Here is a 27,712-nt window from a genome sequence, read left to right on the forward strand (position 1 = left end):
ATTTCTTAACAAGATGGCGGAGGCGAGGAGGAAAATCAGTCATGTTGAAGAATATCTTTGATAGCTTCCCAACCCAGAAACGACAACGTTTCGTTGTGATCTCCTGGTAGAAATAAGAGGACTGCCATCCTGTTGATGAATTATATTACGGAAACAGTGATCGGAGAAGAGTTCGAGTTTACATCAGCCCATGACGTCACCTGTATCTAATTTTGTGGATGTTTCCCTTTGACTGCCGTAACTATGCTTGAGAAGTCAAATGTCGCACATTTGGCTGGACTTCCAATGGATTGATATTCTTCAACGTTGCAGCCAGCTTCTGGTTTAATCTTGAGGAATTCGAGAACTACCCATGTGTAATGAAATTTGATTAATCCGACCCAAAGTCCACGTATACTCTCGTAGTCACGCACATGTATACGGAAGACGTTTCGATTCAGAACTGACCCCGTTAATTATTCTTTGTCTGATGTTCAATCGCTTATAAGACGATGAATACCGAGGAGCTGGAACTGTTATCCGACTCGAAGTATCGACAGTTTATCAACGCCGTCGAAAAAGCTCTTAAAAGCTTTGAGTATTCGAGTGAGTGGGCGGACCTGATTTCTGCTCTCGGAAAATTAAACAAGGTAAGTTACTGTAAACTTAAAATATCTTTTTACTTCACGAGGCGGGCGCCAGTATAAACAGAGAATTCCTTGTTTGTTACTAAACAAGAATTAATAATATGCAAACGCGCGCATGTTATTTAGTTCTATACAAATAAGATTCGAAAATGCTCGACTCGTTGGATTAGCTGTCATTGGATTCTTATATGTAAACACTAATTTCAGACAGTTATTACCATGACATGGTTTATGTCAAGAATAAAGACAACTGTGATTAATGTTCCTCCTTCCAAGTCAGCTATAAAGAGAGCATTGATGACCTGAGTTTTTCATGTATTCAATAAGTTTTTTCCCAATTTTCAACATTTATCTCTGTATTAGAATTTGTGATCCGCGAAGAAAGTTTGCAACAATTCCATCTTTTATTGCCCAAGATGGGATTTTTTTTAATAGATGTTATCCATAGTTAGTTGTTCAAAATGCACCCTACGCTTGTCTATATGGAAGTTTACTTTTCAAGCTTTTAGCACCTTTGCACTAAATTTAATTGGGTATTTTTTTAAATTCCTGTTAATCTGAGTATTCCTTGTGTTAAAATGTTCTGGTCTGCAATTTGAAATCATTTCTGGCTTGGGGTTGAAATAACAAAGTTTGATGCAAAGATGTTAGGTCTGAAATTCTCCAGAACTTTCTCCTTACATACATGTAGCTGTAAAATTTGCATCAGGTTAATGTCAACATGCTTTCACCATCTGAACAATAGTTTTATTTTGTACACTTTTTGTACACTGGGGCTGTCAATAAGGGCTGTAACCTGTAACACCTGTTTAGGCTGAGTATGTTTGATGGGCCTGTGATGTTATGGGTGAACTTGCCTGTAGCTGATACAATTCACCCATAAATTGTCAAGTTTGTTACGGTTGTGAAGATCTGAAGGCTACAGTTAAAGCAAAACTCATTGACTGCTCTGTGCACAGTGTTAGTAAAAGATAGTCGATCAGTTGCCTCGCACCTGATTATACATGTACATGTACCATACTTTCTCTATCAAACACCCCCAGCATTTATTTCAAACTTGGCCTTGTGAATGCAGCATTTATTTGGCTTTTACTGTTTATTTGAGCCTGGAGTTTATCAGAGGTTTTGTTTTCATTATTTTTGAGAGCTAAAGATCTTATAATTATCCCTATAGATTGTTATACCTTGGATATAAATAACGTGAGGGTCCTATTTACAAATCTATTTGGGATACCCAACGTTTGTTCAGGACCCGGCATTAAATCAAAAAACATTTGATACCATATGACATGTCACTTACTTTTCAGGTGTTACAAAATCACACAAAATTTAAGGTACTACCAAGAAAGCTCACCATTGGAAAAAGACTAGCTCAATGTATGCACCCGACACTGCCAAGTGGAGTGCATCTGAAGGCACTAGAAACTTACGAACTCATCTTCAAACGGATTGGCCACAAAGGGCTCGCGCAAGATTTATTCATTTACAGCGCTGGACTTTTTCCTTTGCTGGGAAATGCTGCCATGTCGACTAGGCCTGTTTTGATGACTATGTATGAGAACTATTTCCTTCCGCTTGGAAAAGCATTGCTTCCTGGTTTACCAGGATTGCTGTTGGGACTTTTACCAGGAATTGAAGAAGGGTCTGAATACACTGACAGGTTTGTACTAACTGTAGATACAATGAACATCTATCCAGTTGGTGATCAATTCCTTGCAGATAACTCATTGCATGAATTTTGTTTGGCAGGCTGACATCTTTGAATGCAAATGATTCTACAGCTACATGTATTTTGATCATATAGTCACCTCAAACATATTAAGTTAATGATTAACTGTCAGCTATTATTTTTTCAAATTAATAGAACCAATTACATGTAGTAGTTCTGGCAGCAGGCCTTGTAGGAAGCCCTGAATAACAAGCCTTTATATAAAATTTTTATTTCCTGACTCAACCTTCATGACAATTCTTTAATAAAATTGATTATTAAATGAGATGCAGTACCTGATATTTCGGTTGCTGGGTTCTCTTGTAATGACTGATGGTGTACACTTTGTTTTATGACCTCAACAGCTCACTTTCATATTTATACTGTTCTACTTACAGCTTGTTAAAATCCTCAATTTCATTTTAAAATTTCAAATTAAAGCAATTTTCAGAACAATTGAGCCTTATATCTGGTGGATGATTCCATTACGATGGTCTAGGAACTTGTCAAGTACAAATTTGCCATGACACTAAAATGTGTGATGCTGTTGTCAGGAGTCAATGGCACTATATGTAGGTGAATAAGTATCTAAAAATAATATTAGACACTACTTGTATGTTTTATTTTTTAAAATATAAATTGACTCATTGTTTCTGCTGTTTTGCATAGGACTATTTCACTGCTGGGCTCCTTCAGTGAGAACACGGACAAAAACATTTTCTACACGACCCTTTGGGGGTGCATTTATTCATCAGCTACCATTCGCCTGCCAGCTGTCACCTTTATACTAACAAGACTGAATAAGAAAGGAGCTGGAAAACAAAAATACCTCGTAGGAAATGATATCCATGTTTTAGTAAGTAACAAAAGTTATTGATAATTAATTCCTCAATTTAATCCGCCATTGTAGGCATGTACCTGTAATGCATGCAGTCAGCTATGTAGCTCTAATATTTCTCTTGGTGGCTGCCATACTTATCCTAGATTTCTTGGGCTTTGTAGCCTTAAGATCGGTTTATGCTGTGAAAACTGGGATGAGCTCTGGACATTCTGCACAATGTAGTCTTAAACTTAGCAGTTATAACAGGAAGTGACTGCAAGAAATGTTGCTTCCTCCTACCATTCTGGTTAGGTCGCCTTAACACAGAGAGATCAAAATAAAAACGACCAAATTTAGATCTCACAATTTTTCTCAACAGGTTCAAGCAGTCAGTGTGGCTCTTAGAGACAGCAGTGTTCTCGTCCAGCGGAGTATGCTTGATTTTCTTCTTGCGTTTCTTCCGGTGGATACAAACTATCTCCTGTCCAACGAAAAGGTGACGTTGGTAGCAGCTGCCTTAGAAGTCTTGCTACGAAGAGACATGTCTTTGAACAGACGTCTTTACACATGGCTACTAGGAACGAATGCAGCAAAGAATGAATCGTTATCGAGGACCGATAGCGTTTGTAGTAGCGATGCTGATCACGAAGGGCCGACGGAGACCTTCTTCAGCTTGCATTCGAGGCCGCTTGTAATCGAGGCCGTAAGGAGACTGTTTCAGAATCACGACTCTGTCGACAAAGGGGATGCCAATGGATCTAAGAAAGCGCAGAGGTTAGAAGTGCTGAAACCATTTCGATTGCTAATCAGTCTTTTGGACAAACCTGAAATCGGCGCCTCGATCCTTGAAGACGTTTTACTCGATGTTTTCAGGGCATTGTACAATCAGTGTAAAGTGCTAAGAGAAAATGATGCCACTTTTGAAGAGAGTGACCGAAGGGACTCGATCGAGAGCCTGGTTCTTGATAGTGGCGCGGCTATTGCAGAGTCTTCGAAGACCAAGCTGATAGATGAACTGATTAAAACAGCCAACTTGCTCTTCAATGCCTTCGAACCATACTTTATGTGGGAATACATAGCCAAGTTGCTTTCGGAATGCGATAGACCACCAGTAGCGAGCGAGGAGGTCAATGGAGTTGAAAACTGGGAAGATCACAAGGAGAGTAAATTTGTTGTTACTCCATCTACGACAAACTGCTCGGAAGTGTTTCGTTTAACAGATTTCATTCTGGACGTTGTTACTTTGGTAAGTCGAGTAGTATCCTCAAGGTGGCAATCTTAATCTTTCCAATCTCAATTATTTTTCTTTCATTTGGTTTTATTTTTATCACTTTGACCTTTGGCCACCCTAATATAGTATTATTTTGAATTCAGGTTTTCTCTGATTCGAAAGTAATCAGTTTAATCCAAAAACAAAGAAAAGACTCGAAAGAAAAGACTCGGGACGATGTACAATGCAGCTCTACTTTTAAGCGCTCTTCAGTTCCATCTAAACGGTAGCACGGATGCTATAAATCCATTTCGTCTTCTCTTTTTGGTCTTCTTAAATCTGCTTTAAACAAGAGTGAATCTTCTTTAAAGAGTGTATCTTGGCCGACAAATCTCTATTAAGCCACCAGTGTTGTTTACTATGACAGCTAAACTATCTGTCTCAAACGGAAATTGTGAGGTAATTTGTTCTGGAAATAATCTCCAAAGAACATCCTTTACAAATACAGAGCATTATGGCTGCTCCTTATGATATGCTCCATACACAGCTAAATTCTACTGCTGGTCTTAAAGTTCTTCGAGATCGTTTGAGATACACAGAGGACTCAGAACCCATCAGACACTAATCTTCAGTATTTTTTGTTTCCCTTTATCTAGGAAGCCGATGTGGAGATCCAAACAGAACACTGGCCTGAACTTCTGCGCAAGATTACAATCGAAATGACAAAACGCTGCGAGACAATGACTCTGGAGGATGTTAAAGAAGGGATCTGCCTGTGTTCCAGACTTCTCTCCAAGGTGATGCCCTCTATGAAGACCAGAGACAAAGGGAGGAACGACTCAAGATGGGACGCCGAGAATAAAGATAGAAAAAAAGAGTTGGAAGGTTCTGCAGAGCATGAGCTGAAGGAGTGGAGTATAATCGACTTAAAAAGTGCTAAGGAGGACAACAAAAAGGTCGATCGTGCTCCAGAAAACTCACTGGAAAGTTCTCAGGAGGTATTCGTTGAAGAAATGGCTGAAAGTGAAGATACCGATGAGGAAGAAGACACAAAAATAGACTCGGTTGTGGAGTCGAATGAAAAAGAATTGAATTTAATGGAATTGAATTTATTGGCGGAGCAACGTGATGCTGGAATTGATTCAGCGGATAATAACGAAGATACTCAGGACGAGCTAGATGAATGGAGCGACTTCCAAGAGGTGGAATCTTCAAGTGATTTGAATGCTGTGAATCCCGCAGATGGACGAGATAAGACTCTTGTCAAGTCTGGAGAGAACGTGCTACCAAAGAACTCTGAGCATCTCTTTCAACCGTCTCTCATTCAAGCTTGTGTGAAATATTTCCAGAATTTCTTCGCCAAGTTTGTTGTGGAAAGAGTGATAAAACACGTCAACTCGCTTCGTGTTAGCAACGAAAGCGCTTCAGGAATGATGAGCAAAGAATGTTACACGACTTTGCGGGCGAGTGGAATCGTTAGCGATGCCATGTGGAAACAAATCGAAAAAGCGTGTGATGTAACAAGGGATGAACTTGTCGAGGACGCCTGTAAGACGCAAACGAATCTGAAGGCGAGAAGAAATGTTACTGGACCGACCGCGCTCGTTGCTTCGTTCAGGTCGGTGCAATTGTCCAAGAATTGTGCCGAGGCATTTGCGGCAGCCTGTAAACTGTTGCTGAAATTGTCGTGCTTTCCAGTCTGGGGTGGCAAGGATTCGGAATCACAGAGAGCAACAACTGATATAAAAGAAGGTGTGTAAGATTGACCGGCAATTTTCGGGCTCAAAAGACTAATTCTTTTTTATTTACTGATTGGTACACACAGACTGTAACGTTTTTTTAGAGAATGTGGATCAAGACAGTACTTAGACAGTATTTTTCTCTCTATACTTAATGTAACTTGACTTATCAGTAACTGTTTTCTTTCCGATCAAGTCTCCAAGGTGTCGTATCTCCCAGAATGGCTGCAGTCTCTAATCATGTGCTGTTTCGAGGTCAGCGAGTTTAATATCCAAAGTTCAGCGGTTGGCACGCTTCTCGACTTGATCAACCTGACGCTATCTGTCAATGCTGGCCACGGCCATGGACCCAGGCCTTCCGCGCCCGTGGTGGTTATCCCAATGATTTCCAAGCAGTCTTTGGGGGTGATTGAGAAGTCGGATTTGTACGAGGTATGGTTCAGAAATATTTTGTTTGAAAAGTTTGTCGTATGTATAATACTTGACAATTAGCTAGATCATCAGGGTTACCACGGTCAGGAAAAGTCAGGGAAAATTAAATTTTATTCAAGGTTAGGGAGTTTTGTATCAGGTCAGGGAATTTCTAAATCCCTGTTCAAAGTCAGCGAAAAGTCAGACAATTTTATCTTAAAGTTGCCCCAAATTATTTTATTAGATGTTCTCGTATAGACAAGGCGATTTAAAAAAAAAAAAAAATTGTTTGAGCCATCCTCATTTTTTTTGATTCATGGCCGGAATAATCATCCTGCAAGGTCAGTGAAAATTGCCTTACAGGCGCCAAATACAGTCAGTGAAAAGTCGGGAATATTTTTTTTGTTCCGGTGGGTGGCAGCGCTGAATTCATTACTTCATGATGCATAGTTAAGTCTGGCTTTCAAGCTGTGTCGTTGTTACGTTTTACTCGTGATTTGAATATGAACTCGCCCAACAAGCTTGTCAAAACCAGCATAACCTAAAACTAAAAAATATTGTATCCCACACTTAAATGTCCATAATAGGATATCTGAGTTTTGATTTGTGGTCAGGGTCGCATTTATTTAGCCGCACCGTTATAGTTAAATACAGATCCAAATCGACTCGGAATACTCACCTCTAACTTGTAAACTTTTTTCCTAAATAACAGGTGATAGCCGAAAGTTTGTGGGATCATCTCAAGGTAGACACCACCCAGTTCCATCAGAGAATAGTTGAACTGTTTTTACAGCTTCACAATTTGACTGCGTCTCCATCTCTTTGCGCAAATGTCATTGGAAATTCACTGGTAGATATCAGCAAGGTAAATGACAAACCGTATTTGCCTCATCGTGCTGCCATATACGTTATTTTTAACGGACAGTAAAATTGAGTTAAAACAGTAGCATTAAGTCAAATTCGACTGTTTTTTTTTTAATTTCAGTTGTCCACCGACGTGAGCCAAAGGCTTCAATCTGTAGTTTTTTTCCTTATTTGAACAATATTTATTCCATTGCTTTTCTGTATAGGGAAATCTTTGCTGACATCGTTGTTATCAGTTTTCCTCATGAACGTGCGGATTTGCGTGCAGATGTACTATTACTAGATTGGAATCGACCCCAAACATTATAAAGAGCTCTTGAGACCTTCGGGTGCGATTTTTTGGAGGACATTGCAAAATGTCTGGGTGGCAAAAGCGTTAATGAGCTCATGTGTTCTTTGCAATCAGTTTTGAGTTTTTCAACCCATATCACACAAAATAAATTTAGTAGAATCTGCTCAATTTTCTTTGGACCCGTGATCGTGCCATACTCTTTCAATACTCAAAGTTGATTTTTTTGTAGCTCGAGCTGCTAACGCTAATGGGACAAATATTGTATTCTAAGAAGAGATTCCCCTATGTTTGTTATTCTAACCTTTTTGGGGCTTCATTATCTTATCATTTCAGGGAGTGTCTCTACAGGGTCACTGGAAATTCGCTGTATTCTGGCATGTTGCCAGGAATGTCGTAATTCAGGATTCTGGCAGGACATCAAGACTTGGGGAATTCCGAACACTTGACAGGTAGAAAACCTGCAATATTGTGCCAATGTTCCGTGCTCTTATATCCTCTTGATGTGTGTGGGGGTTAGCGTTTGACCACAACGATGACGCCGATTGAAACAATGAATTTCTATTAAAAATGTCTCACAATTTTAAGCCTGGTTTTAACTATGACATAAGCACAAGCACAAACATGAGCATAAGCATAAGCACAAGCACACGGTAGTAAGGACGTGCACAACATAAGCATAAGTACAAGTAGAACAAAAAGTTTTGTTCTTCTTGTGCTTATGTGTAAGTCAAGTGAGAGTACGCTGCTGTAAGGAGGAATGGAAGCGACCCATTCTGCGCATGCCTACGTGCTTATACTTGTGTTGTGGGCGTCCTCACTACCACTATGATTATTCTTATGCTTGTGCTTATGTCGTAGTGAAAACAGGCTTTATAGATGCCGTTCAGTTTGTCAATAGGGACCTTAAGATGCGAGGACGGGAAGGCCAGGACGGAAACGGCAGTGGACGCGGGAAACTTTCGCGGGTCCCGTTGGGTCGCCAAAAACAAAATACTTTAGATGTGTTTTCGTAAAGAACGGCGACGTCAATAATTCGAACTTCGCACAAGCTGTTCCCGGAAGCAATGATATCCTTTAGACTTTAAAAGAAGAGAAATCTTATCCTATCAAGCTTATACGATAGTGAACAGCGATGCTGAATTTCTTTTTCTTTATAAGCGAAGCAAACATCTGTCAATATTTTAATAGAGAAACCTGAATTTCCGTATGAATCTGGTCGACCAGCTTCAGATGGCTTTTTTCCACCAGAACGTTTCAGAAGAATATTGAATATAAGACGTTTGGTGAATATTTCAATTTCCATCTGTGATTGTAACAAGCCTTATAAAAATAAAACAAACGTCGCATCAAGTTCGATCCGGGTAGTATAAAAAAAAACTAAATATCAGTTTGAAATGGTGCGTTTTATTTGCTCGATAGATTCTTCCATGGCATTCATTCTTACTACATTTTATCGCCTGTACTTACACTGATGTATTCTCAATGCATACAGTTTGTATTTAGTTTTGAGCTTGCACACTCGTGACAGCGTCTGAACAGTGACTGAAATACAAACGAAAGACAAGGAATATTTTTATTCACATTTTCGTATCTCAGCGTAGTATTCTACACTACAAATACGAAAAATGTGAACCTTATAAACATTCTTATCAATATAACCGAAAATAAGGTCGATTGGAACATTTGTCGGGACAAAACAAGAGCAAAGTACTCACGTTTTCGATACGACGGCTAGTCGGGGGAAATGGCGTCCTCGACGAGACGAGGACGGCGGAGTGATGAGTCGAGAGTTCTCGTGCGAATGCCCGGTTGAGTAAATTTACTTCCGGTAGCCGTCCTAGTTCGTCCCGTCCTGGTATCTTAAGGTGCCTAATATATCGGAGTCAGATCATTTCCTCTGCTGGAAGTAGAAAGCAGCACGAAAAATTCTCCGTCGTAGTTCATCTGCAAACACGGAGAGTCAGACGGCTAAGAAAAGTATCTTGTTTAGTAAACGCAGATGCAAAGCCATGTTTTAACCCTCTTTCGGCCTTCATTTGGGGAAGTTCTCATTGTCGTTAACAGTTTTTTTATCCTCTGATAAACTTTTCTCATGTTTTACGTTGATTTATCGTAGAGCACTGTTTATTATGCTTGATAGCCTGCAAAATGAAGAACCAGAAATAAGGTAAGTCAAAGTGCGATTTAAATAACTTAGCTGTTTGGTTTAAACACTTCTGTACCCTCGTTCCTGAGTATGCAAAGGTAATAGCTATTAAAGTGTTAAGGTCAGTGTTAGAATAAATCCGAAAGTGCGATACAGGTGAAACTACCGGTGATATACTACGAACTTCTTTGATACTTGATGTCCCCCTCCCCCCATCAACATAAAGCAAAGGAACGCGAGGTCGTCCTATAAATGAAAAAAATAATCCTTATTTGGTTTTTTTTCCTCCCCAGTGTATTAACTCAACACTGGCTCGCCCATGCTCTGCAGCACGGGGACCTCGGGCGAATTATCGATCCACTTCTTCTATTGCTACTTCATCCAGTTACAGCACGGGTTTCAATCCACTATTTGTACTCCCTGTTCGACTCCAAAATGGCTAGGAAAATGTCTAATGCACGAGGATCCGAGAGGAAAACCTTTAACGACGTCAAAGTTTATCCGAAGACAGAAATCGGGGCCGCGACTTTGGGTAAACAAAAGAACGAAAAGGTCAACCGAAAACCAGGATTTACTTCGGAGAGCACTCGGGAATCAGGCGATAGTAAAACCACAAGTCCGAGTGGGCCGAGTGAAGTCGAACATTCGACGGATACGGACGGTGATGGAGCTGAGGCTGACGATGAGAATGAAGACAACGAACCGAAAAAAGGTGCGATATACTAACCTTGTTTTTTAAGTTTTAAGTTGGTGTGCTCGGACAATTTTGTACTTACACAGAAACCTTAGTCATCCTAAAATCTTTGCTGCGTTCATGAAAACATACTTTCGCTGCGTTGGCGGGCGCATAATATTTTGTTAATATAACGATCATGAGCAGAGTTACAAAGATTTTTGTGGTTATCTGCACAACCTGGGTGCATGAAGAAAGATTGCAAATGTCCTTTTGCAGGAAAGGCTTGTCGGAGTCAAACTTTATGTGATCTCTGAGAATTTCACCATTTTTACTTTATAGGAAAGGAAAAAGACGACTTACCTAACCAAGCCCCACAGTCCCCTCCCCCGCGCAAATCACTTGTCCATCCGCTGGACCAACACAAACTTCTGTACATCTTACATTACGACTCTCAGCTGACCTTGTACGCCTTCAGCACGCTGCAAACAATCCTGATGCGCGCTCCTCACCAGTTCGTGTGCGCGTCATCCACCACAAGTATCAGTTCATCGAACACGCCACACCAGGAGAAGATCAAGGAGCTGTTGATCAGACACCGACGGTCCCTACTGGGGAAGGGATTTTATGGCGCTTTGTACGACAGTCCTGTTTCGCCGACAGGTGTGTGGGAATGGACCTCGGCGACGCAGCGGCCATTTTGAATTCTATTGGTTCAAATAGCTAGGATGCTTAGGGGGTAAATACATACTGATTTGCCCCCTGAGCATCCCAGAATAACTATTGAAACAATAGAATTCAAAATGGCCGCCGTATCGCCGAAGAGGTCCGTTTTCATTTATGCTGAATGGTGAGAAACCGATCGGCGTGTATAAAGGGGGCCAGCGAAAAAGAGACTGACGTCCCCAACATACAGATAATTAATTAGCTTACTACATTTTCAGCAATGAAAATGCAGTAGAACATTCAGTGGGACCCTTGCCGCTTTCTTTAACTTAAATTGACCGCCACATATCAAGAGAAAAACAATTACACTCGACTGAAAACCTTTTTTCGTCTGTGTAGTGTTTTGAAAAATTACTTTGACGAAAATCAGTCGTTAGCGTTCCGTTTTGCAAAATTCGGAAAACTCAGGAAACCAGTCAGGATTGTCCTTTTAGTCGTGGAGCAGTTTGCCGTTTAGAAAACGATGTGGTGATATTTGATTCGTTTTCAGGACCTGCTCACAGCGCACGCCTCTTCGGGGGCCCTTTGATCTACCTCAAGCCCAGCACCAGCAAGTACCTTGAAGTTCTCATCTCTGTAAGTCTGTACTTCATTAGAAGCGAGTATTCTAGTCATCTACAAGTGCAACCTGAAGACATAGACGGCAATGTTCAGGTTCAGATGGCGAGCACGGAGCTTCTGTTAGGTGTTATGTGGCAACTGGTCGAGGTCGTGAAGGAGAGCGGTGCTGGATTTGGGACATACATCAGTGACATGTTCTCTCGTTGTAAAGTTCAAAAGGCATTGCTTCATTGTCTTCTTTCGACTTTGTACGAGCGAACCGGAGTGAGAACGTCTAGCAAGTCTTCTTCACCAACTGTTAACTCCAGTCACGTGCACGTCAGCTCAGAAATAAGCCAATCGCAGGCGCAAGCGTTTCAGGTCAAACTAGTCAAGCTTGTTCAGTCGGTGTTCATCCTAGAATCCTACATTCACTCCGCTGTAACTATCTCCCAAGAAACTGCCGGCAGCCACGGCACGCCGCCTCCGAGCAAACCCGAGAGTCCCGCGAAGGTTTCCGGTGACACGAAAGTTACTCAGTCGGCTCATCGCTACCTTCCTGGGAAGCCATTAGCGGAGCAGGGTATGTTGTTGTCAGCGGTTCTTCACGGGCTCAGGCATGATGAGCCCGATATGCATTATGAGTGGTTGCAGTTCGTGATCACGTGCTTGTCACACATGGCAATGCAGCTGCGCACGTGGGTAGTCCCTGTGGCTGAGCACTTGTGTCGGATTCTAGAACGACTGACGACTCTGTACATCAAGGATAAGGACAAAAGGTCTGCCAGGAGAGGCAGTAATGATGAGTTTGGCACAAGGTAAAAAGGGATCTCTAAAATACAATAATTAGTGTTCCGATGATATGGGGAAGTTTCATCAGAATACTGGGTTATATATGTAATAACAGTCTTTTAGATTGAAAATATCGATATCTATGGTCGGTAACTGGTCATCGACGCTCACTTGAAGAAATGACAAAAAGTCCTATTATCTTTAATGTTGAACATACTGGTAATAGTCATAGCAAAGAAGTTGTTCTTTCAGACTTTGTTCTGCTGTGTTAACAAGACTTTTTTTCACAAACAGACGACCTGAAACTGATGCTTCCAATGTCCCCCCGGACTACATGGTAACCCTGTTGGAAAGCTTGGCATCAATATGTCACTACTGCTTGCGTGACAACACGACACCTCAGTCACCAGCCCTCTCTCTGAAGCCTCGGATCGCTCGGTCCAACTCTTCGCCCGCTGTGGGTGTGAATAGCGACTTAATCCAATCCAGTGGTAGCTCTGTCTTCACCAATCTCCTGCACGCGTTTTCAGTGCAGTCCGCGCCAATCAGTGATGTACCCAGCGTGGAAGTGCCAAAGCACATTTTGGACGCCCGGGAAGGCTTGCTGAGCGTTCTGCCCAAAATTTTGTCCTCGTTGTTCACGGTTTGGAGCACGTGGAGTCCTCAAAGGACTGATTCAACCGGCCAGCGGCTTCCATCTGAATGTCCGCTCAATTTGATGGGCAGTCCAAAGGTAGGCATAGCAACTTAAGCTCTGGATGAAAGGTCCTTCGTTAACTTAGCTACTGACCACCGATGTGTAACATTAAACACTTAACGATTGGCCCTAAGGGAAAAAGTGAGGGTCGACTGTTCCCTGTGGGGCCAGTCAAGTGTAAAAATAGAACAACCTGCGAAAAAATAATTTTCTTGACGTCGTCTGGCGCATAATTTGCCGCGGTTTAAAAGTGTACGACCTGATCACGTGTTAGTCGAAAGTTCAAGTTATTGTTTCCCAAGGGAGTTAGTGAGTTGTGACCCATGACGCGTGACACGTTCTCCTCCAATTGAAATGAAACAAAAGTGTTTATTCAATGTATTATCGTCTTTCATTTTCAGGCTGTACAACAACAGATCCTTCAGCTGCTGACCCCAATCACCATGAATCACACCATTGTATTCCTGGCCTCGCTGGCTGACGTTTGGTATCAACGGCGGAGGCGAGAGGGATCTGGGATCAAGGCAACGAGAGCAATCCCATTAGCTTCTGAAGAACAGATTATCGTTGTAGATATCGTGTACGCTATCAAGGTAGAAATATCTTTGAAAAGAGTTCTTTTCTTAATGCAAGCTTATCAATTTTCAAAGCGCAAGTCTTGAAGAATATTTAAGGAGATTTCCATTTACCAACTATTGAAAAACTGATAGTTCCTCAGTGATCAAAAAACTGCTCACCGTCTTTCATTTAAGGGGTCATACACTCGAGACTCATTCAGAGATTTAAAAGTAAACATATCCTTGTACAACATAATAAACAGTGCCACATGAAAACAAAGCTTAGAAACTTTCATTTGAATGGCCACATCAGCAGACTTAAAAGTTAGAGTCGCATTGTATTGTATACGTGTAATTAACAGTACCATATGAATTTACTGCTCATTCTCTTTCATTTGAATGGTGACACACTAGGGTTTTATCCACGGACTTAAAAGTGAAAATCACTTTGTACAGCATAATTAACAGTACCGTATGAAAGTACTGCTCAGTAGCTTTCACTTGAATGGCAGCGACCCACTAGGGTTTCATCCACGGACTTAAAAGTAAGAGTCGCATTGTACAGTAAACAGTTTTATTTAAAAGTTCTGCTCAATAGCTTTCATTTTGAATGGTGGCTGAACGTCAGCTGTCTCCACAGTACTTATGGACAATATGGTGCTTTAACAAGAGACACCTGCTAGCCACTAATTGCCAATATTCTAAATCACCCTTAGCCTTCACGGTTAACGTATAACTTATCCTTGTTCACAGGCGTTGTCAGTAGAAGACATGATAGACAATGTAAAACAGATCCTGCGCCAAGTTGTCATGAGCAAAGACAAGACCACACCCACTCAGTCAGGCCTGGAAGTCAACATACTGCAGTTTCTGTACGAGTATTTGCTCAAAGCATCGGAAAGCCAGTTGATTGTTGTGCGATCCTCTCTTTTATCTCTCATGAAGGAAGGGCTTCAGCTCAACTTTCCTCCAGCACTGTTCTTGTTATTGGTTATCTTGCGGTCATACGTGCAGAACATACCGTTACAAGAGGACAAGAAAGTGCGAAAGGAGTTACAGGTAACACATGTTTTCATTTTGATTTACTGTAGTGTGAATAGAGAGGTGAGTTCACCCTATTTAGGAGATCATTTTGATACTGAGTTAAAAATGCAACAAAAACAGACTGAAAAGCTCACAGAGTCCAGTCTAGTGCGGCTGGAAGGAAAACGCGATCTGTGAGACATGTGCACAGGTGATTGCAACGGCGACTACGTTGCGATATATGAAAATTTACGAAGTATATTTTTGTGATGTACTAAATTGCCTTCTAATCGTCGGAAATCTCAAAGTAGCAGCTTCCTAAGGTAGAAAAACACCAGTTAGATTAATTAATAATATGGAACAAGGATGAATAATTCTGGGTGCGATTCGTACCGGTTACGAACAACAAGCTTGAAATTCTTGGGTTTAAATTCTTCAAGATGCGTTATCCCTGACATAGCTTGTCCTCCTTGGGCGTTGTAAGAATATGCAGAAAATGATAGTATAAGGAAAACACAAGTTTGATGATCAGTTTCTGTCTTCTCTATTCAAGCAAGGGAATAAAGCTTGAGGTATCCCTCAGGCCAGCGCTGCTCTTATCTCGTGTTTTAGTTGCATGATTCCACTACTAGTATTATTTTTTTCTCTTCCCCCTCAAGTGGGATGATAATCCACCCCGGGACAAAATTAAACTCCCTACCATTCAATTCTCCGCACTGTCAGAATTATGTTTTTTGCTTGAGACCCTAGCAAGAGATCCAACCTGGACTGCTAGGCCCGCGGCGTCTAGTGCACTCAATATTACATTAGAAACGAGCCTAAAGAAAATACGCTTACTATTTGCATAACTCGATGAAACATAGAACTATCACGAGCTTTTGACGTAATAATGGCGCCAGCAAAGAGGATTTACATTTTGATGATCAAAGTAACAAGTTGTTTTCTTTTTTCCGTCGCGGTGTTTTCTAAAAGCAATAGAAAAATGTTCTCCGTGTTTCTATCACTAGGGGAAGTTTGGGAGAACTCGAACTCGAAAAGCTGTGGATATAGTCGCCTGTCGGCTCGTCACAGCATTTCTCGTTCTCTCAAACTTCAGATTTCTGTCGCGTGATAGTTGACGATGACGCAGCCCGAGTCAACTATCACTCAGAAATCGAGAGCAAATGATCTAATTATTTTAGTATAAATGTACTAGTCGTTCAAAACTTTATCAAAATCCACTTCACTGACACTGCGGAAACGCAAAGAAATTGCCGTCGTTTTGGTAGCAAACTCACACTGCTCCGCAACTCACTAGATAGTGAGTAGTGTAGCCAATCAGAGAACGCCATTCTTGATAGAACACAAGTAGATATATACTAAAACTCGATAGAAACACGGTACAATAAATAAAAGCTACGACAACTCTTAATGTCTCGTATTTGTGAAATTAACCAGGACATTACACAGCGCCTAGTGGAGGCGTGTAACACGGTGGCGGGTTCATCACTGGAAAACGCGGCGTGGTTCAGACGAACCCTGGCTGTCATCCCACAACAGGATGTCGCATCCGACCAATCAAGCAACGTCGAATCCGAAATCTCGGAGGCCGAGCCTCCAGTGCCACCTCCCCCTGTACCCAGCGGTAATACCAGCAATACAAGCAGTTATAGTGCCCAGGCTCTCTTCGTGTTGGCAGAAGTGCTCGCCCCAGTCTTAGATATGGTGTTTGGAAGCGATGAGAAGGAACGAATGACGAGTTTTCTGACAACTGTTATGTACAATGTGACGCCGTTTCTCAAGAATCACAGGTAAATTATCTTTGCCCTTCCCAATATAATAACATGATGTCTTTGTTGCGTTGTCCACCCCCGTTTATTAGTAGCCCTTATTCACAATCGCCACCATATTGGCTTTCACATTATGATACAAATTGAGCTGGTGATCTTTTAGAGGGGTTAGGATTGGGGTTGGGGTTGGCAAACAAGGCATCATTGGAGTTTTCGTTACGCCGATTTTGTGTTCCAGGTTTAATTTTGTCTCGCCCTCGACTACACTTCTGCAGTACTTAGTTTTCCTTTGATTCGAAGGAACATGGGCGAAGATTGAAATCATTTCAATCGAGGCAGAGTTTTAAATCACACCATCTTCAATTCAGTTCTAAGCGTCCTGTGACCAGGTTGAGAAAGTGCACAAAAGTAAAAAAAATGGGAGTTGACAAAATGAATATCTAAGGCAGATCGCGTTGATGAAAAACGAGTTTCCAAACGTGTTGGTGACGCGTTGACTTCTTTTTGTCAGCGAGTTTAAAACGCGTTTGATGGTTTGCTTATCTCCGAGCGGTACTGTAAGATTGGTGCCGAATGTCAAATTTGGAGACCATCATGGCGGCTATTTTGAACACGGTTTATTTACGTTTTGTTTTTGCTGTTTATTCCAGCCCACACAACGTGCCGAGCTTCCGCGCCTGCTGCAACCTGCTGGCTTCTTTAAGTGGGTACCAGTACACCCGCCGTGCTTGGAAGAAAGAGGTCATGGAACTGTTACTGGACCCGAATTTCTTTCAAATGGACATCTCATGCATTGGAAGTTGGCGGACAATTATCGATAACTTGATGACGCAAGACAACACGTCATTCAAAGAACTGATGACGCGTGTGGCTGGCTTGAGTCAGAGTGCTTCTATTAACATCTTTGCTAACAGAGAACAGGTACATTGCCCTCTATGCCATTTTAGACTCATTTTGTTATGGTTCTTTGTTTTCTAGGGTTTAATCTGTGGTTTAACGTTTTTGTTGTTGTTTGTTTTGTAGGAAATGGAACAACGCGCTCAACTTCTTAAGAAACTGTCATTCACAATTTTCTGTAGCGAGGTTGACCAGTACCAGTACGTTCTGCCAGAAATACAGGAGCGCCTCGCCGAGAGCCTGAGGCTGCCCCAGTCTCCAGTCGTCCACGAACAAATCTTCCTGTTCTTTCGGGTGTTGATATTGCGCATGTCTGCGCAGCACCTGACGCCATTGTGGCCGACGATCGTGTCGGAAGTGGTGCATGTGTTGCTTCAAATGGAGAGCGATCTAAGCACTGATGGCAAATCACAGAAGCAGAGGATGGCCATATCCGAGTTACTGCTCGGTTCTAACGGCTATGTGAACTACAGTCAAGAGAAATGGCTAGGTCTCTACCTAGCGGTCTGTAAACTTCTTGATCTCTCTCAGGCCTTGCCGAGCGATTATCTGTCGCAGTTCCAGCTGTATCGTTGGGCGTTTGAGGGCGAAGCGTACAACATGACGGCTGGGGAGGAAAAAGTTCCCGTTTTTAAGCCTCACATTGCTCGCTTAGAAAAATTACTTAAGAGGAAAAGGAGAGATCAAGGTGATATTGAGGAACTACAGCGCGTATCTGGACAACCTTTACTAACTATGTACCACATTAAGTCCTTGGATCAACTTCTTCCCTTTTTTCAGTGTTTGTCGAGAAACAGGTTTGAGAACTGCGGCGAATCTCGGGACAAAAACAACAAGTCTAAGAACCCGCAAGGCAAAAGCTTGTTGGAACGAATCGTGGAAAGAGATTTTCTTGAACCTCTTGTTGTTGACTAAACTAACAAATGCCAGTGAAGACGCCCTGTAAATTCAAAAACATAGCTAGATCACATATATGTATATATCTTACAATACTTTCTTAAAGGAAGACATTTTGCTGGTAGCTTGTGTTTATGATATAGATGGAAGTTTTTGTTACATTTTATTACCAAAATTGAGACTTCTATTTGGTGTTATGTAAAGATCAGACCACTGAAATGTGTTATCTTTTAAATCGCTTGGTTTGATACGTCCCGCCACCAGGTGAGCTGTGTCATAACATTTGTAATACTGTAAAAACGTGAGGTTATCTTAATTTGCAAAAGTGATGCTATTTAATCATCACTGCTGGGAAGTCGCCGTTTGATACTGTGTGATCAACAGGGGCACAGGCCTTAACATAGAATTATTCATAAATGTAGTATTTGAAACTTCGTGTTCCAGAAACATAATAGCGAATATAGTCTTAAAGATTGAAAGCAGAAAATTGTAAAAAATTGCTTTAAAAATAGTCGTTCTTTTTTCATACATGTAGGTGAATATATTTTTTTTCCCGAACAACCGTTCAAATTTATTTAAGTATGAAAGTAAAGATTTAAATATAAAAGCGAGTATTTAATTTAAGGTAATGCAGCCATAGGCCATCATAGCCTATCACTCGTTCAGGGATATAAGCTATTTGCTTCAATCAGTGATTTCTTTTTCTTTTTCAATATATATCAAACGGCAGGTAACCAAATAACTTAGTTCGCTAGAATACCTAGGCTTACGTAGGAAATCTTGAAATGTAGAAAGCAACGTCTCTGAATCGAAATCTTGTAAACGGGTAACTTTATTTAAAAACACAGAATGATAAAATTATTTTAATAGTACCTTTTTTTGTATGCGATATGAAACTGTAGAGAACGCGAAAAATAGGTAATAAAGAGTTTGTTAGACTGGGTTTTCGTTTTCCTTTAATTTTCTATGAATCGGAAGAAGGAGGCGTTCGTTTCATCAGTTGAGAACTGCGAACGTAAGCCTTTTTCAGGACGGGGCGTTGGAAGGGAGAGTAGGCCGCGAATGCGTTACTTAAAAGAGCAACCCAATTAAGACCCCATCCACACTACGTTGGAGAGATTTGAAAACGCAGCTTCATTTCTACGGTTACGCCTACCGTTCACACTAATCCGTCACGAAAACGGAGCTTTTGGAGAACGCTCTTCAAACAGGAGGAATTTCAAAACGCCGGCTTTGCGGTTTTGTATGGAAGGAAAACATTTTGACAACAGAGATTTTCGAAAACGATGTAGCAACGATAATCATGTGATCTCTCCCTGGCTGAGTAGAAGCAAAAACAATTCCAATGACCGGTGATTGTTGCGTTTTCAAATTTCTCCGGCGTAGTGTGGAGGAAATGACCGAGTAAAGGACAGTGAAGCTGAGACACGATTCGGAATCCACATCTGTACAAATCCTACGAATTGGCATGACCGCTATCCGTTTACAAAGCTGGTTATATTGTCGATAAGTACCATCCTATCAATTCAGATCTTCCGATCGCCTTGATATTCATGAAGGTTACATACGGTTTCTCTACAAATATATAAGCTTGTCACGACAACGAGCTCTGAAACGATATGTAATTTTCTGCGATTTAAAAAAAAAAAAAAACTTTCAAATCGAGAGAAATCGCAGTAATAGTTCGTGTAAAGTTTATAACAAACCCAAACGGAAAATGGCGAAGTTTCTAGTCTTCTTGCTGCTTTTTAACACTCGTAGTTCGAGATTTAAGAACTCCAGGTATCGGTTGTTTCAGTACCTCTGCGACTGCGTCGCGTTCTTTGGAAATGTTTCGGGGAATCTTCTGACCTCTCCGAGCAGGCATAGCAACGAACCCTTGTTTTGTCCCGGAAATGCTTGGCGACTTTTCTTGAATCCTCTTCAGCTCGGCTCGTAGACTGAATTCACTCGGCATTTTGGCGAAATGAGGCCTAAATTTCACTAAGTGCCCTTGTAAGTTTCTATTCTCATCTCGGAATGCCCGCCAGTCCCTCCATAAGTTTCGAATTCACTCCTGCTCGGTTCAGTGGTGGTCATGCTCACTTGATTATTTTTCCTGAGATGAAGAATCTGCGAAAACGAACAAGTACAGCTGTTAAAACTTACCAGCAGGAAACTATCGTATCGAGGCAGAGACCCGGGCACGAAAATATCCATCGTAAACATTCAATAAATAAAGCCAAGAATTTGAGATATGATAGGTGATTGATAGATGAACAACCTCGCCAAGATTATTTAGGTCTGTGTTGTTTTTCATACGTACTTTATTCTCCCAAATTTATAGAGCTCCGTATGTAGACGCCATGTTGGTGTCCCTCAGAGGGGCACCGTATAGCAACAAAACATCTACCATTAGACTTAGCTATTAAAGCGAAAAATTATTACTCTAAAGTTCCGACACATAAATGCAAGGACTAGTATAGGTTATCTTTTGATCTACGTGATAGTTTTCTTGGATCGCCATTTTAATGTCAAGCAACGTAAAGCTTGGATTGACAATTGTGTTATTACTCTGGAATATGTCTTTACATGACGACCGGCAATTTCTTACCTTTGGAACAAACAGCAAAGAAATCGTCGACGTGGTTCCCACGAGCACAATCGATCGTCCAACCAGCATCTTAAGAGGAGGATACGTGACCACAAACTCAACCACGAGTGCCAAACATGAAAACATAAAAACGTTGTACACAGCTAAGCCAATGTTCTTGGAGTCATTCAGCGAAGGATAATGCACATTTCTAGTTTCCCAGGCCAGGAACACACCAAAAATCAAGAGAATTCCTTTGAAGCCGCAGATTGACATCACCCACGTCATGTAATAGTTAGAGGTGCATCGATAGATCAACAGCTCTTGCATTACGTCATCGTCATTATCTTCAACCTGTAAAGGAGAACAAAGTTATGACATGGTAGTATATGACAAGCTCCGCAAGCGGGCAAGATGGATCAAATCGTGCCCTGTGATTGGCTGCTCGAGACGATGGATGAGACTACGTGTATCTTGACAACTCGGGATCGCCCTCTGCATCCCGCAAGAGAGCGAAGAGGCAATCACTTTGGTTTTGGTTTTACTACGGTTTGAGATTGGCTGAATAGCTTGTTTTTTGTTTTTTTTTTTTGTAGTAAATGCTCACAATAGTCTTACTTGTAAGTAATTGGTTTGGTTTTGGTTTTACGACACATAATTGAGAACCGCTTTATACCTTATAGTAAAACCTTAATAGCCAATTTCCTCTGCGAGACGCGCCTGCAGGATATCATGGTAGTTGTATTCATGAAAACAAATTTCCAGTCCAAGATAATGAATACAACTACAGTGGAACCCCGTTAATCCGGTCACCAACAGGCCACAAAAAATCTGGCCGTATTAACGGTTAAAGGGGTTCTTTAAATAAGGCCTGCCCTCAGCCAATCACAATGAAGTAATTTTCTTTATTTTGTCATATAATGAACTAAAAACCCTCATGCAAACGAGAAGACTGCCATGTTTATTTACCTCTTCATCAATCATCTGAAGATGTATCGTTAATGGATCAATGGCTGCCCAAGTTGACAAAATGATGACATCTATAAACCAACCAGCACATAGCCTCAGAAGGAGACTTATGTTACTCAGCTTGCCAAGCTGTAAAGAATAGAAAACATCGCCCGATAAGATGTGACTTAAACCTGCTGGCTCATTACCACCAGCTGTTACCTTCAGTTTGTGTAGCATCACGTGATACATGCAGAAGTATCCGCAGTCTCTTTTCGAATGGGATTATCTGTCGATGCCCTGAACAATTTTCCTGAATGAAGTAGGGCCTTGCAAAAGCACAATGGTCCCACAGAAGAGTAAAACTTACATGAGTTGAAAACAATTTTCATTTGACACGGGAACGATAATGAGGACGATGATGATATTGATGCGTTGGCCATCTCTGTGGCTTTGGTTAAAAATAATGTGGTGGTGGTGGTGGTGGTGGCGGCGGCGGCGGCGGCGGGGCGGCGTATCGGAGGAGGACAACTGTGCATGAAAATGAAGGAAAATTTCTGGGTGCATTATGTTCTTAGCTCACCTCTCTTTTCATCTGGTTATTTGTGAATATTTTGTATACTCTCCAGGTTTTGACGAAAATGCCACCAAATGCCAAAGTGAAACCAGTTGAGAGAAACCAGGCCTTAATCTAAAGATTACAAAGAGTGAATGTTCTGTGAGAGAATGTTTAAGGAAAAATCCACGGAAATACAAAAAAAAATCGCGGGAAATAGATTTAACGGGATACTAATAAAATTTAAAAACTTCCTCTGGCTAAAAAAGTATTGTAAGAAGAGAAACTTTCGACGACCCTAACTGCAGTCTTCATCAAGTGGAATGATATACTGGGGACACTGTTTATCGACTATTTCTCAAAAACGCGAAGCTTTTCAATGAAAACCCCGATATACAACGGAGAAATGTTCGTGTACAAAAACATCAACTATATGCTAACTGTTCTTACATAGCAAACAGATGGATCGTGCTGCGTTGAGGCTGAGCTGCTGTACGCTGATAAAAACACTTCCATATAACATAGCAGACATCCCACCACAGTTATGTTGTTGAACTTTGGAGACGACATTTTTATAAACCTGAATACAGAAGGAAATAACCATAAGAAGTCACTGGCTGGAATATAAGATACGACGCCAGAAAACACTAATTATTAGCCGATAATGTCGACACGTGTATAGAAAGATTGGTTGAGGGAAACAACCCTTAGCGTTTAGATTTACAGGATATAGAGGTGAAACTCACTTTCACATGTAATTTACCTAAAAGATATAGTTTCAATAATAATAATAATAATAATAATAATAATAATAATAATAATAATAAAAGCTTTATTTATTCTGAAAAACCGATCAGCGAATTCAATATAACGACGCTGGTATGAACCGGTGATCAGTACATAAAATACAATTGGCTATTAATACAAGTTAAGATAAAAAGTAAAATAAAAACTACTGAATATGTACAAAAACCTAAAAAAATAGAAACCAAAAATATCGAAAATACTAAGTTAACATGATTTTGAGCCGATTTCTTTCCTGAAACTCGAACGTCTTAATTTTTAAACTTTGCAGTGTTCCTTATTTTGAAAATATTTTTCAAGTTTATCTAAACTTTTGCTCCATCAGCAAAGTCCTGTTCAAGAAGATAAAAGAATTAAAAATATATTTTTGGTGTAACTAAGGACATTTCTATGATCTGTTTTTGTTTACCTGTGCTTGCGATAAACGAAGTTAAGTAGAAGGCAAAACAAACAAAATAGTATTCCAGCAAAAGCCAACAAGTAGAAAACTATAGATGTGTCAAGACTTTCTTGATAGATCTTCTGAGTGATTTGGACACCATCCACAGGTGCACGGCCCCCTATGGCAGACAAGACAGAAAATATTTTATAACTTGTTTACATTAGAAAAACTTGGCCACTTGCAAATAAGGTGCATAAATCCAAAAATGATTCAGGCGGAATAAATTGTCTTGTCTTATGGTAAGAGTATATTTGCTACTAGTGTTTTGTGCTTTGTAAGCCCTTTAGCCTTTGGTCAACCTGTTTAAACGGGGGTTAGTGATCAACATCAGCTGCTTGTGTCAGTTTCCTTTTTTGCCTGCAGGTAAATTTTAGAGTAGCTGAAGATTTCAAAAAAAAAAAATTAAGTAATCCCTTTATTGACAACGTTGATTTGCCCGATTTGAGCGTGTAGCTTCCAATTAAACATTGTGTTTTTCTTTGCGTAATGCATTCGATCGTCGTCTCGAGAAGGTTCTATCCACATACTCAAAAGTTAGAACGACCTTGCATAGCATGACAACAGCCGAACTTACACGTGCCGCCAACTAGATTCCATTTGAATAGTCACACTCGGGAATCCCTGCGCAGCCTTTTAAGGTACAACCACGTTGTGCCGCATAATAAACAGTATCACATTAAATTATTGCTCAGTAGCTTTCATTTGAATGGTCACACACTAGGGTTTCATCATCATCATCTACCGGCTTTAAGCAAGACCAACCATGTACAACGTCATAACCAGTACAACATTGAAATTGCTGGTAAGTGGCTTTCATTTGAATGATCACATACTGGTCAGCCTTAAAAGAGGTAAAACCATCTGTAATGACATAATAAAGATTACACATTAGCTTTACATGTTACCTTCCCACTCAAAGCTGTCGTTATATTGATTCAGTTTTCCATCACGAACATCTATCGTAGCAACGACTTTCTTTTTGCCACCTGAAGTAAAACAGACACATCCCGGCTAAAGATAATTACACAATATCTACCTGACACACTAATCATCTGAGAATCAGACATCAGTTGTTTGCTTGAAAGATAATTTCTAAATGTAAATATCACAAAGTGTATTAAAAGCCACCTTCCCCGGGGAGGGGCACTCAAATGGAAGCCCTTTCTGGTTAGCTGCGGTCATATTTAGAGCCATGTACTAATTTTACAGCTCTGAATAAGGTGTCAATTTTTTGCTCGGGTCCGGTTGCTTGCTTAAACATTTTATAGTCATTCTGAAATAGGGTACGAAAAATTCTAGGTTTTACCTCCCCCCGTCCTCCCCCCCTCCTCCCTTCCGCCTCCCCGCCGCCATCTAAAGATTCCACTGTATTGCAAATAGTTTATACATTTTTGCTGCCAATAAACTACGTGTTAACTATCCAAAGAACAGTTATTTCGATTTCAACTCACGTTTATTCTGAGTAATTTGCACAGTAGTTTCTCTGTTTCCATTTTGGTCAAACGTCACGTGTCCCTGAAAACAATTAACACCATCCACATTAGTTTCTAAAGGGACAAGATCTCCAAGATGCTTGATACAATTTTTCAAGCGTTATTTAGACTTAACCTAAATTATAGCGGTGGCTGACAACAGTACCAGATCTTTCCATCGCTTAGGCCCCGTTCACACCACGCCGGAGGAATTTGAAAACGGAGGTTTTGCTCTGAAAATCCGTCAACACTACGCCGGAGAAATTTAAGAACGCAACAATCACCGGTCATTTTGGATTTGTGTTTCCAAAAACCCTGGGTGAGGAAATCATATGATTATCGTGAGGTCATCGTTTTCAAAGAACTCCGTTTCCAAAATGTTTTCGGTCCACACGAAAACGAAAAGTCGGGTTTTCAAATTCCTCCGGTTTGAAGAGCGTTTTCGTAAAGCTTCGTTTTCGTGACGGATTAGTGTGGACGGTAGGCCTAGCCGTAGAAATAAAGCTGCGTTTTCAAATTTCTCCGGCGTAGCGTTTACGGGGACTTAAAATTTGATAGATCATTACTACCCAATACTACCACCCTCTAACATATGATCCTAAAATCAGTAGTGATATTACACAAATGCCCAGGCCAATCATTGGTAAAAGGTGGCATCAAACGTTTTTATAACAAGTTACCATAGCAACATATCATTAATTTCTAAGTGCTTATAACCCAAAAACGAGCTCGTTGACCCCCATTTTTTTTTTTAAAATCAAATTGTGACTAAGCATGATAACAACCAAAGGAATCTGAAGCAATACAATGGTTGGGCTTCAGACAAAACCTGGAATTGGTCAAAATAAGCCCGAAAATCAATGAGGCGTCAATGTTGGCGGAAATGAAGCCGAAAAAAATGTGAAATTTCCCAGCAGAGCGGTGGTAATGACATCACATAGGTACATACCGACATTCCCCAGAAGTCTGTGCGGAACAGAGTATCTCTCATGATCTTCGCCGCCTCTTTGTCCCGGTAAGTCATGGTTTCCAAGGTTTGGTTCTTTTCTCGAAGCAGAGGTATGGATTTGTTCAACATAAGAGCGATGCTCCAGGCAGCATCATAAGTAAACGCCGCGTACATGTTGTAAGTGTAGTTGTGACGCTGAAGTCGCTCCTCGTATTCTGTTTTTAGTTGCATTGCAGTCTGTGAAGGAGGGAAAATACATTTACAAAACATGCTATTTCACTGTAAAACTCTGTAAAATGTAGCAAAAAGGCCTCTTCTCGAAGTTATTTGAATTTCAAATGAAATTGTGCGAGATTACCGCAAAATCTCGACAGTATTTGTTGATAGGAACGCGCCCCTGAGCTTTACTAAAACATTTCACTTCCACAATAACTGAAACTTAATCAGAAAATTATTATGTCACCTTTACTTTACGCTGGCCTTTGGGTCAGTGTATATTCTTTATTTGTATTTTTCTGGGTTGATCTTTTCCTGCCGCTGTGTGGGCGCTCAAATGTTGTTCACTTGTAGATATTCGAACACTTACCCTGTCTGATATTGTGGGTTGTTGTGATGTGCTCAGAGGCAGTGGAAGAGTTTCTATCATGTTAGCAGCTGCTTCTAGCAGTTGCTCTCCCTTACACTCCACATCAGGTTTGGACCACCAGTCATCGTTGTACCAACCGACTATAATCCACACGTACTTGCTGCCATACACTCCTTCCTTGTAAGCCTGTTGGAAGGAAATGCTTTGTACGGAGTTGTAAATTCTAAGACCCGACTAAGGTTCGATTTTCATTAGATACCACTTAAATGAGCTGATTTAGATAATTTTTTTTGAGTCTCGATCTTTATTATCTCATCTTAGAATACGGTGAACACTCGGGAATGCATCGAAAGTTGCCGCGCCAGCGTGGTGCGATTTTTTACTTAGCAACGTCGCGACGAAGACTGCAGGCACAGTCCAGTCTCGGCTACCCAGAACTCTCCATTAACTAGTACTTATTCCCCCCCCCCCCCCCTCCGGGTCGTATTTGTGTTAAATTTGTAATTAGCTCGATACTCACAGTGCACATGGCTTTTCTGAACATGTCCTCATACATCAAACCAATGATAATCCTCGCATCTCTTTCCTACATTTTACAGGAAAAACGTCAGTCAGTTAGTCACAGGAATTTTGATCTGTTGATAGTTAACTAAAAATAGCTTTACCAAATTTATGCGGTAGAGCCCGTTGAAGATATTTCAAAGGCACCACATAAATGTATGTCTACTCACATATTTAGGGTAGATCTAAGTTTTAAGATATTTTTTTAAGCTAAGGATGTAATTTTACCTTAAGTAAATACTTGACTGATGAAGATGGGTCATTTTTAAAGCTTTCTGCAGCAGTGATGGTGATATTTGCCTCTTCTATCATTGGAATGAGTTGTTCTTTCGTCTATTCAGAAACAGTAAAAATAAATAACTTAAGGAAGCATTACAGCTAAGAATCTCTATTTACCCGAGACTAAAAGTTAATTCATTCTAATATGATAAAGAT

General features: G+C 40.7%; 2 protein-coding genes across 2 annotated transcripts in view; one reads left to right on the forward strand and one right to left on the reverse strand.

Annotated features, from left to right (window-relative positions):
* Window positions 1–19,330, forward strand: LOC110057821 (protein DOP1A-like). Its single transcript, XM_020764421.2, has 18 exons — window positions 1–629; window positions 1,934–2,286; window positions 3,004–3,190; window positions 3,534–4,400; window positions 5,021–6,116; window positions 6,300–6,535; window positions 7,227–7,379; window positions 8,004–8,119; window positions 9,787–9,837; window positions 10,110–10,528; window positions 10,832–11,152; window positions 11,706–12,573; window positions 12,842–13,280; window positions 13,646–13,837; window positions 14,555–14,860; window positions 16,262–16,614; window positions 17,244–17,514; window positions 17,617–19,330. The coding sequence occupies exons 1-18, from the start codon at window positions 492–494 to the stop codon at window positions 18,403–18,405; spliced, it is 7,155 nt and encodes a 2,384-aa protein (XP_020620080.2). The 5' UTR covers window positions 1–491; the 3' UTR covers window positions 18,406–19,330.
* LOC110057816 (gamma-aminobutyric acid type B receptor subunit 1-like) overlaps window positions 19,083–27,712 on the reverse strand; it is a 26,417-nt gene continuing 17,787 nt past the window's right edge. The window contains exons 6-17 of the mRNA XM_089283409.1: window positions 27,506–27,610; window positions 27,237–27,302; window positions 26,717–26,902; window positions 26,131–26,367; window positions 25,161–25,224; window positions 24,615–24,695; window positions 23,677–23,827; window positions 22,914–23,043; window positions 22,491–22,598; window positions 21,929–22,057; window positions 20,981–21,313; window positions 19,083–20,499 (exon numbers count right to left, since the gene is read on the reverse strand). Of these exons, the coding sequence (XP_089139535.1) occupies window positions 20,371–20,499; window positions 20,981–21,313; window positions 21,929–22,057; window positions 22,491–22,598; window positions 22,914–23,043; window positions 23,677–23,827; window positions 24,615–24,695; window positions 25,161–25,224; window positions 26,131–26,367; window positions 26,717–26,902; window positions 27,237–27,302; window positions 27,506–27,610 (1,719 nt within the window). The 3' untranslated portion in view covers window positions 19,083–20,370. The remainder of the gene's footprint in view (window positions 20,500–20,980; window positions 21,314–21,928; window positions 22,058–22,490; window positions 22,599–22,913; window positions 23,044–23,676; window positions 23,828–24,614; window positions 24,696–25,160; window positions 25,225–26,130; window positions 26,368–26,716; window positions 26,903–27,236; window positions 27,303–27,505; window positions 27,611–27,712) is intronic.

This window comes from Orbicella faveolata, unplaced genomic scaffold, assembly GCF_042242905.1.
Source record: "Orbicella faveolata isolate gen_17 unplaced genomic scaffold, um_ofav_v1 contig_12, whole genome shotgun sequence".
Taxonomy (NCBI): domain Eukaryota; kingdom Metazoa; phylum Cnidaria; class Anthozoa; order Scleractinia; family Merulinidae; genus Orbicella; species Orbicella faveolata.

Bases quoted from the DNA above. Each gene is read 5' to 3' on its own strand.
- LOC110057821 (XM_020764421.2), top strand. From the start codon at position 492: ATGAATACCGAGGAGCTGGAACTGTTATCCGACTCGAAGTATCGACAG. The intron at 8,120-9,786 runs GTAGAAAACCTG...GATTTATCGTAG, and splicing joins GAATTCCGAACACTTGACAG to AGCACTGTTTATTATGCTTG. The intron at 9,838-10,109 runs GTAAGTCAAAGT...TTTCCTCCCCAG, and splicing joins AATGAAGAACCAGAAATAAG to TGTATTAACTCAACACTGGC.